This window comes from Galeopterus variegatus, unplaced genomic scaffold, assembly GCF_000696425.1.
Source record: "Galeopterus variegatus unplaced genomic scaffold, G_variegatus-3.0.2 Scaffold10160, whole genome shotgun sequence".
NCBI lineage: Eukaryota > Metazoa > Chordata > Mammalia > Dermoptera > Cynocephalidae > Galeopterus > Galeopterus variegatus.
This window is the reverse complement of record NW_007736271.1, coordinates 9,000-20,175: the sequence shown is the minus strand read 5'-3', so window position 1 is coordinate 20,175 and position 11,176 is coordinate 9,000. Positions and strand designations below refer to the sequence as shown.

The window sequence follows — 11,176 nt, the reverse complement described above, 5'->3', positions numbered from 1 at the left end:
TTTTTGTCTTTAGGCAAAATACAACCATAAAATTGATAAAAATATCCTTTCATTTTATGGTGATGACATGGAACTATGGCAAAATTTTGTCAGCACTTGGGTTGGGATCCTGAATGAAGCAGGATAAATTTTGGCAGTGAAATGGTAGGATGTGATAAAGCTAGAAGAAAATAAACCCAATATGTCAAATTCTGATGCTGTTTATTGTCAATTTAATAATAATATGCTTTTGATGATTTGCAAAGTACAAGTATCCATGTTGCTACGTTATATTTTATTGTTTGCTTGAAATACAGTACTACTTAAAATTGAAATTCAGGAATCTTAAGTCAGACAAAGCTTTTATGAAAGGCTCATTTGAATGGCTATTTTGAAATAATGAAAATAGATACATAAAGATTATTCTGTACTAGGATGGGATGAGATTGTTCCTTAAAACATGAATATTATGACAGTATTTTTAGAATTTTTTTTTGTTTTGTGTCTGTCCTGCAGCCTGTTTTTAGGTATGCATATGTTTTTAATATAATTTATTTTTTAAAAAAACATAAAGGAATTACAAACAGAAGACCAAGTCATTTTTTTGTCTTCCCAAGGCATCTAAAATGAGATTTTGATTTTTGAGGTCATAAAGAGGTGAGAGAACAGACAACAGTTGGGAAGTTATTTCTCCTGAAATGGTTTGGCCTTAATTACTACAGTGTCCTCTTACCACCCGTACGTTTCCAAAGAAGTAGATCCCTGTAAATGCCTTTGTCTCTGGACTTTTGAGTAAAATAGTAGGGTGTGCTTTGCAAAATGTCATCGTTGATGTTGAGTTTCAGAGTCTTTAATTAGGAAGCTGAAATCTGTATATCGAGATTTGTAAATCATCTAAATTGCAGAGTAATGTTTTAGAATACTGCTTAAGGGATTGACATTAAAGCCTTTTTTTTTAAAAAAAAAAAAAGAAATGCAATAATTTCCTCAAATCGTCACTCATTAGACCTCTACTAACTATAGTGTTGACTTTTTTTTTTTTTTTTTTTTTTTTTGCCCTAAAGTCTGTGAATTCCAAAGAAATGCTTCACCATTTCCCCCATCATTATAGCCACCTGGAAGCAGTGTTCACATATTAGATCAAGAATATAACAATGAATTATGAAATTTTGTTTCATGGTATGGATGTCGACATGAACTTACAAAAAAAGGGAGAAAGGAGGCTCCTTTTTCATTTAAAGAGGAATTTTTTATTTTCTGGTTACATATTTTTACATGGTTCAATTAAACCCTGCAATAAGGCTTAGTAATTCTCATAGATAATTAAATTGTCATTACTTCTCTTACTGAATTTTTCTTTCTTCCCCCCCCCCCAACTTTTCTACACCAAATTAGAATCTTTGGAAGAACTGCCAGAAACGAGTGGGAAAACAACCCGGAGATTCTTCTTTAATTTAAGTTCTATCCCCACTGAGGAGTTTATCACCTCAGCAGAACTTCAAGTTTTTCGGGAACAGATGCAGGAAGGTTTGGAAAACAATGGCAGTTTCCATCACCGAATTAATATTTATGAAATTATAAAGCCTGCAACAGCCAACTCGAAGTTTCCTGTGACCAGACTTTTGGACACCCGGTTGGTGAATGAGAATGCCAGCAGGTGGGAAAGTTTTGATGTCACCCCTGCTGTGATGCGGTGGACTGCACAGGGACATGCCAACCATGGATTTGTGGTGGAGGTGACCCACTTAGAGGAGAAACAAGGTGTCTCCAAGAGACATGTTAGGATAAGCAGGTCTTTGCACCAAGATGAACACAGCTGGTCACAAATAAGGCCACTGCTAGTAACTTTTGGCCACGATGGGAAAGGGCATCCTCTTCACAAAAGAGAAAAGCGTCAAGCTAAACACAAACAGCGGAAGCGCCTTAAGTCCAGCTGTAAGAGACACCCTTTGTACGTGGACTTCAGTGATGTGGGGTGGAATGACTGGATTGTGGCCCCACCAGGGTATCATGCCTTTTACTGCCACGGGGAATGCCCTTTTCCCTTGGCTGATCACCTTAACTCCACTAATCACGCCATTGTTCAGACGTTGGTCAACTCAGTTAACTCTAAGATTCCTAAGGCGTGCTGTGTCCCAACAGAACTCAGTGCTATCTCCATGCTCTACCTGGATGAAAATGAAAAGGTTGTATTAAAGAACTATCAGGACATGGTTGTGGAGGGTTGTGGGTGTCGTTAGCACAGCAAAATTAATTAATTAAATAAATAAATATATATATATATATTTTAGAAAAAAGAAAAAAAACAAACAAAAACAAAAACAAAAAAACAAAACCAGTTGACACTTTAATATTTCCCAATGAAGACTTTATTTATGGAATGGGATAGAAAAAAAAAAAACACAGCTATTTTGAAAATATATTTATATCTACGAAAAGAAGTTGGAAAAACAAATATTTTAATCAGAGAATTATTCCTTAAAGATTTAAAATGTATTTAGTTGTACATTTTATATGGGTTCAACCCCAGCACATGAAGTATAATGGTCAGATTTATTTTGTATTTATTTACTATTATAACCACTTTTTAGGAAAAATAGCTAATTTGTATTTATATGTAATCAAAAGAACTATTGGGTTTGTACATAATTTTCCAAAAATTGTAGTTGTTTTCGGTTGTGTGTATTTAAGATGAAAAGTCTACATGGAAGGTTACTCTGGCAAAGTGCTTAGCACGTTTGCTTTTTTTGCAGCGCTACTGTTAAGTTCACAAGTTCAAGTCCAGAAAAAAAAAAAAAAGTGGATAATCCACTCTGCTGACTTTCAAGATTATTATATTATTCAATTCTCAGGAATGTTGCAGAGTGGTTGTCCAATCCATGAGAATTTACGTCCTTATTAGGTGGAATATTTGGATAAGAACCAGACTTTGCTGATCTAGTACAGAAACCCTCCCCCCACCTGCATTTGCAGAAAGGAGAAAGCAAGACCAATAGAACTAATTAGGAAAATGATGAACCCGCAGGAAAGTGAATGATGGTTTGTTGTTCTTCTTTCCTAAGATCCTTTGATCCCATCAAAGGGGCCGATCTGGCCAAAGTATTAAATAAAACATAAGATTTCTTCATTATTGATATTGTGTATATTTAAAATCGATATCTTGTGGCCCTCATCAAGAGTTGGAAATTGACTTGTGTTGTGCCTTTACCTCATCTGGGAGCTCATGCTCTGAAGGACCCAATTTTTTAACTTTGTCCAATACACAGCAAAATTGTGCACATCATGTTTTCTGCCCACCCCTTGTTCTCTGACCGATCAGCTTGCTTTTCTTTCCAAGGTTATGTGTTTGAACACATTTCTCCAAATGTTAAACCTGTTTCAGATAATAAATATCAAAGCTCTGTCATTTCATTCTATGAAGTCCAAACTGTAAGAGAAAATAGTGCATTTGTACAGCGTTCACAATGATTACCTTGTGTATGCATTTTTTGTTTCTGAAGTTACTCATTTCAGAATAGGGTGGGGAAAAGGTAAAGAATGATTGGAAAATTGCAGCAAGTCATTGGATAAGTCATATGTGCACCAAAGGAATTAGCAATGATTTAGTATCTTTCATATGAACCTCTCTGGGGCAGAAAGATTTAAGGGAAAAACCAAAGCTTATAAAACAAGCAAAACCTGGGGAACCCAAGTTAAAGTTTCAGAGATGATATCCCATGCACCAGAGGCAAGGGTGCCAAAAAATTAGAAAGGGAAAGTGTCTGAGATCAGCTTCTACAAGAATATCTGCCAATTGGACTGAAGCCCAAACAGAATGAAGTCAAATTAGGCTGCTCAGAATGAACACTTAGCAGTGGCAGAGATTCTGTGTCCTGGATTGGAATCAGACCCAAAGAAGGGTTCAGTGGATATTCGTAAGGCCAGGGAACCCACAACTCCTTACTATTTTACTGGCAGCATTTTAGGTCAATTTCCAGGACTTTGTCCCCCTCTGATCCTGCCATGATTGGTGAAACCTAATTCTAATCTTTACTCGCCCCTGCTTTGGAATTGGCTTTAGAAAGTCTGTGTGTGTGATGGAACAGTCTGTTATAAATAACTTCTTCCCAGGAATTAACTTTCGATGATCGTGATTATAGTTACAATTTGGGAGCTACGAGGTTGTGTAGTTCATATTTTTAAATTAATACTGGTTATCTTTTACTAATACTAGTTAACTTTTAAAGACTTCTAGTTTCTTTTTATCCCCATCCCTCTTATTCTTGCATAGGTGAAAGCATTAAATTAGACCTGACTAGGGAGGGCAGAGTTCTCCCTTTTCCTGCAGCCACTCTTCACCCTCTCTTGCTGCAGATACGAGGGACACACTGCACAGTCTTAAATAAAAACCCACGTTTTCCCAGCTTGAAATTCTCTAGATGGAAGCGTGAGAGTATAGCTCAAGAATTTCATCCTTTGGCAGTTCTGACTAGGGAGGGCAGAGTTCTCCCTTTTCCTGCAGCCACTCTTCACCCTCTCTTGCTGCAGATACGAGGGACGCACTGCACAGTCTTAAATAAAAACCCCACGTTTTCCCAACTTGAAATTCTCTAGATGGAAGCGTGAGAGTATAGCTCAAGAATTTCATCCTTTGGCAGTTCTAGCCGTCCTTTTGATTTCTCCTCTTTATTGGTTCTGATTTTCTTGGTTAAAATTGCTTCCAGTGATATCATCTCAAATGTGTTCTCTTGCTATATGTATATATTTAGCATATATATGACAATACATATGAGAGATCTTCAAAAAGTTCATGGAAGGATTTGTTTTGTCTTTCTATTTTTTCATGAACTTTATGAAGGACCCTTGTATGTATAAATATACAAACAAAGTTATATGTGATATATATTCCATATGTATGGACGATAGCATTTTCAGTTTCAGAGGTTTTATAATAATTGGGGGACTCTGACTCTCTTGGCAGCTCATTCGAGAAACAATGCATTCTTACATACATTCTACATTCCATTTTGTCCCATATTCTTCATTCTGATGAATAAAGATTCATAACTAACCCCCTGACACTGAATTTCTTGAAATTCAGTCATTATACTTTGAATCATTTTTGAGTTGGATTTTTTTTTAAATCAACATGTAGTATTTTCTGAGTTTGGGGGGGATCCCCTTTCAAAATTGATAAAATTGTGCCTTCTGTTTTTGTGCTTGTCTCAGCTGTGGGTGCCTCTCTGGCATGTTTTTAATCTGCATGGCAGGTCAAGGTTGCTCTGTTCATTTTTTTTGCCTTCAAAAATTGGGAAAGGGGAGGGTGAGTGGTTTGCAGATCTATCTGTGCTTCCATCTTTTCATTATTTCTTCTCCCATCGCTACTTTAAACGCGTGCTTGAAGAGGCCGAGAGTAGAGAGGTAATCTGCAAATCTGGTTTATATAGTAAGCTACATAATCACTAGTTAACTGAAACGGTTCATATTTTGTCCCTCAATTTTTTTTACTAGAGGGGGAAAATCATGTGTGCAGTTCAGAGCAATTTTAAAAATAGCCTATTTCTATTTTACTGGCGTATTAATGTTAAGATACTGATTCACTGAATGTTCATGTACCACAGCCTTTTTATCTATTATAAGGCAAAAAGAGCATAGCCTTGCAGTAAAAACATACAGTCATGGTGACACGGATTGTCAATCCGAGGAAGTAAGAATGTTCTGGAACTATTCTTTTTCTGTTTCATTTTTTTGTAGAGGATGGGTAGGGTGAGATGAGGATAAAATGCAAGTCTGCTCCACTCAGGTAAATTGCTTTTCCTCTTCTCCACCCTGCTGACATAAATTACAGCCTTATGATATTCTCCAGGGCAGAATTTTCTGACCGTTTCCCTGCCCTGCAAACTTCAAAGTGAACTTCTACCTAACTTGGAAGACTAATGCTCCAAACAAAACTTCTTAGATTTTAATGCGCATCCGAATCACCAGTAATGCTTTAAAGAGAATGAAACTTTAATGTGTATACAGACCCCCTGGTATCATGTTATAATGTAGAAGTTTCAGACAATGAAAGTTTCAGTGGGTCTGGGGTGGGGCCTGAGAGTCTGCATTTCTATCAAGCTTCGAGGTAAATCCCTTATCATAGGCCAAAGGTCCACCGTCTGCATAGCAAGGCTCTAATTGATATCTTCTCAATCATAACTGCAGAAGTTGGACCAAGTTTAGGCCCTCTCTAAGAAGCAGCACTTAAAGGAAAAACAAACAAACAAACAAAAAACCGGCATACAGGATGGCATCTGAATACGTTTCACCATATCTGAAATGATTCCCTACATATTTTTTCAAAGGCATTCTTTTCCCCCACAAGATGACTGGCAATTTTGTGTTCTAGCCACCCTCAGACATGAAAACACTTGGTTGCTTATCTTGTAAAATCTGCTTCGCTTGCTTGCTTGGGCATGTATGTAGTCAGTTTAGTCAAATACATGTCAGTACTTCTATGTGGATGGGGGAGCAGGTGCAAGCCCTTAAAAACGTACTTTAAAAAAGTTTAACACTGAAGTTAGTCTGCTGAGCTGATCCTGTGTGATCCTAGTGCCAAGTGTCTGAGTTAAAAGTTCTCCCTTTGAAGGCAGCAAGTAGATGTCATACATTTGAAGCATTTGTTTATACTAAAAATGATGCTTGATTTTGTTTTTTAAGTTCTAAGATAGTTCACTGTACAACACCATTGAGCCTAGAGGGTGGTACAAAGCTTCCAAAGCTGGTATTTGAGGTTTGATTTGATGGATGCTGGAATTTTCAGTGCCATAGTTGGCTTTGAGTAAGGTGTTTAAGTGAATGGTTTCAAGCTAGGAAAAGCAAAAGGAATTGATTTGCCTCTGAAAAGGGGATCAGCAAAGAAATAACTTTCTGTCATTGCTTGGTGTTGGCACCTCTTTTTTTAGCAAGATGTTCTACGAGGGTCATCTGTTTAGCAGCCTCATTTTACTTTATAAGAGCACCTTGAAGATTTCTTACAAGTAACTCAGATGTGAATATTTGTTGAAGAAATTCTGGAATGAATTCCTAATCTTATGTACACCCTTTGTTTTGTGTATGTACATATACACATATATGCATATATATGTGAGTATATATGTGTGTGTTTATAAGTAAATAATTTATCTCTAAGGAAAAGTGATTTGTTCCTGTCTGGAGTCCAAATGCTGAGTGTAGGGGAACTAATTTTATTTCAATGGGTTTATCATTTTTGTTTAAGTTTCTAAATTTTGAATTGAGTCCTTCTGAGGTGCTTAAGCAGTACTACGCCAGACACTGGCTAACGCTGCTGAAAAGCCTGTGTTTGCCCCAGGCCTGGGGCCCCTCTCAAGGTACGCCAGGAGTACATTATAGTTGCAGTCCATTCTGATGAGGAGGTCTCTAAGCAAACCACTGATTTGCTTAAAGCTTCCCTCCTAAGGAGCAGGATCTCATCTGGACTGCATTTACACTGGAACCGCTTGGCCACAACACTATGAGAGAATAATTATTGAACTATTTTACTGTACAACTATTTCCAAATTGTTGATTTTTTATTGATTTCAGGAGGCAAGCTAATTGCCCCATGGCAACTTGATGTTAACGTTTAATGAAGATCAGGAAACAGAGTTTATGAAAAGCTTTTGTATAGTAACTGCAAAGTTTCAAGAACTGTTTTATACTTCCTGACAGTGCTGGGCCTAGCTTAATGGTTTGTTTTTATTGCTTAAGAGTGTAAACCTCACTTTAGCCCAGTGTGTGGAAACTATACCCTCTTCCCGCATTACACATTTTCTCTTTGCTTTTTACTCCTGACTTCCTTTCCTGCCATCTACAATCGGGACTTTTTCTGTTTTGATTGTCTAAAAGCAAGTTTCTATCTTTGCACACTGAGAATCTTACACACACGCACACACATACACACACACACACGCACACAGTTATGAAGTTAAGTGTCTGTATTGTTTCACTTTGTTTTGGGTGGAGTTTCTTTTCGGAACTTGGTTGCTAGACGACCAAGTAGACAAAAGTTAGAGATTGAAAAGGCATTTTCAGAGATGCCAAATCTTGGCAGCTGAACTATTTTATCTCTGTCTTTATATGGAAGGCTTAATTTTCTTACCAGGTTATTCTAGCCTTTTGTTGGGTAGATGGCTGATAGAAGAGTTTTTGAAGTGTAGTTCTTAAGGCATTATCTGTTTAAGAACTTTTTAAAGTGTTGTTCCCATTTGCTGAAACATGTTTCCCACCTGGATTAAAAAAAAAAAAAAAAAAAAAAAAAAGCCAGCTTAGTTTCCAAGGGTGTGTTTTAAACCTCTAATAAAGTTGAGCTCCAGCTTTGAGCTGCTTCGATTGTTTCAAATCAAAGAGGTAGAGAAAAGGTTGCTTTTTGAGGCAACATTCAGAAATCCAAGCTTTGGTGTGTGCAGAATACTATGTCCAGGAATCTATGTCTGCTTTTTTGGTAGATGGTATTGGAAATGTTTATAAAAATTCTTAAAAGCCTAATTTTAAATCAAAGTCATTTGCTCATTTCAGTAAGATGCTTCAGGAGCATTTTACTAATGCACAATCTTTAAAGATCTGCCAAGCTGGACGTGTGTTCACAAGTTCACCTTGCCTGTGTACACAATCCGTAGCTGACATACTTTCCTTGCCGAGGTCTATCCTTCTTCCTGGGCATCCTCTGAGAAGCTGCTTCTCTGGCTGTCCTCTTTGTGGGGCTTCCTAGGCTGGAATTCAGTCAAATCCATGGAAAACTTTAACTGCTTTCCTCATGCATTTATAGGCAGGGTTTCCTGGCACAGGGATCAAGCAGGAGGCCCTGAAGATTTTTCATCACAGACTGTCTTGGAAATTGGGATCTTCAGAAGCCCATCTGATCTGTCATAGGAATTTGACAAAATATTCACCTACAAAGAAACCTTACTGACTTAGAAATTACCTAATCACTTGGTTTAATCAGTAAACCTACTCCTCCAAAGCACAACTGTATTGTCAATATTATAAGGGATGAAAATAATTATACTTAAACACCAAGGCCCTGGAATGAATCAGGCTGCAAACTTAATGACAATCAATAGGTGATCTAAATAGAAATAGAAAAGAAAACAGCCCCAGGAAAAAAGTCCAGTATCTCCAAATCTCATAGGATTTGTTGTGCGTGTGCTGTCTAAAGATAGCTTCTCTGAATAATAGAAAATGGAAAGAATAGGAGAAATTAGGAGTTGTTTATGGATAAAAAATATATACATAGACATAGATAAAGGGATGTTCAAAAAGTTCGTGGAGAGATTCATATTATTTTTTAACTCTGTTTTTCTACAAACTTTTTGATGTATCCTTATATGTACACATAATTGAGATCAATGCAGCTTTCAATAGCAGAAGGGTGATTTTTAAATGCTGTTATTGCACAATAACGCCTTCCTTGGTGATGCTTTGGAGCATTTCGTCTGTGTGGAGAAGTTACTTTTGAGAGCTTCCTCTTTATCGACCTTTGGAGAGGGAACAATTTCTGGCTGAAAGAGAACCAAAGGCTAAGAATTCTAAAATCCTCTTACCAACAACAGCTGCCCAAAGGAGAAAAAAAAATCACTGTCTGATACAGAAGAGTTAGATTTCATATCAGTATTATATTTCCCAGAAATATATCTTTGGGAGGTTTTCTATTAGACACTATGTAAGTGAGCTCCAAATCCTCTCTCTTTTCGGAGCATGCTCTGTGCCTGAACATCCCTTTTGACAACACAGCCAGGTTGAGGCAAGGATGTCTGAAGGATGCTTCCTTTGTTTCTTGGTTCAACAGCACCCTTGGGTGTACCCGTGAGTGCACAAAGGTACTTTTAAGGACCTGACATGAAAGAACAGAGAGGGTGTTGCTGGACATTCCTAAAACACAATCAGGTGTGTTCTCATAGCATGGCAGATAGTGTTGTGTAGCACTCCCATCCCCAGAACCATTAGGGCATTGAGACTATAACACTGCCATTAATCCTGGGAAGATTACTTGAGGAACTTTGCAGCGTGAGGGGGGTGAGAGGAGTTCATTTATTATGTACAGTTTCTGGAAAGTTTAGGGTTGGCAATGTTTCAGTCCCAGTGGTATAAAAATAAGAGCCCCCCTCCATGAAAATTGGTGCCAAGACACATCTCTGGACATCTCCTGCCTAGTGGATCTGTGAGGTTTTGGTCTCTGGGTCCCAAAGGAGCTGGGCATCCGCAAAGGCTTTCCTATGATGAGTTAAGTTAATTGGTGGCCCTTGTGTGGCAGGAGTAGAAATTGATGTCTTTAATCTCGTCTCCATCACTTACCTAATCCTCAAAAAACACAATTAGAATTTTCCTATACTTCAATTTTACATTCTGTTCTCTTTCTCTGTTTCTCTCTCCCTTCTTCTGTGTGTCAGGACCTTTTGTGGAGATCAAGAAATGTGTTAGGGAAGAAAGAGCTGGAAAAGCAAATCTTATTTGGTACAAGGCGGGGGGGGGGCACAATTTGGTCCTGTGTCATCACAAACCTAAGAGTTTATGGAGCCTAGCCAAAGCCTCCTGAAGGTCTCCCCTGAGATGCCAGTTTGGACAAGGAACAAGATTCAATAGTGCTTTTCCTTTCCCATGGTGATGAGGCTGAGTTTGGGGAAGGGACAATTCCACAGATTTCCCTCTTGGAAAAATGCTTGTGGTGGGGCAGAAATTGCTTTCCTCCGTCCATCAGCGAAATGCAATCTCTGAGCTCCTGGGGCAAGGGCTGCTGCAGCTCCCACAGGTGGGTGCAGTGGGGAGGTTTCTGGCTGCCCATGGGCCCTCGGCAGAGGGTAAGCACAGAGCATGCTCCTGCTCTGCAGCCAGAAACAGTGATTCATTTCGTTTCAATTTTGACATTAGCATGTTTCTCATGACTCATTAATGATTTAATATGGAATTTAAAAGGCTGAAAACAGTTATTTACTTTTTAGGAACTTACAACATTCACCGAGTATAATATATATTTTTTCCTCTGCGATTGAAGATGCACTAATGTTTCATCAAAAAAAAAACATAAGGAAGGGGCATTTCTCCCACCTCTCTTCTCCCAGCCCACACCTGCACCCCTACACCAGCTGATCTTTTTGCTGATGTTGAGCAACTGTCAGCCTGTTTTATTTTCATGTTTCTCTTATCTTGAATTGCTCAGAACACTGGGTGAAGATGTCACTGC

At 38.2% G+C, this 11,176-nt stretch overlaps 1 protein-coding gene across 1 annotated transcript in view; it reads left to right on the top strand.

Annotated features, from left to right (window-relative positions):
- The window catches only part of BMP2 (bone morphogenetic protein 2), a 13,255-nt gene extending 9,860 nt beyond the window's left edge, over positions 1–3,395 (top strand). Inside the window, exon 3 of the mRNA XM_008594107.1 lies at positions 1,375–3,395. Within this exon, the coding sequence (XP_008592329.1) occupies positions 1,375–2,219 (845 nt within the window). The 3' untranslated portion in view covers positions 2,220–3,395. The remainder of the gene's footprint in view (positions 1–1,374) is intronic.
- The last annotated feature ends 7,781 nt before the right edge of the window (positions 3,396–11,176 follow it).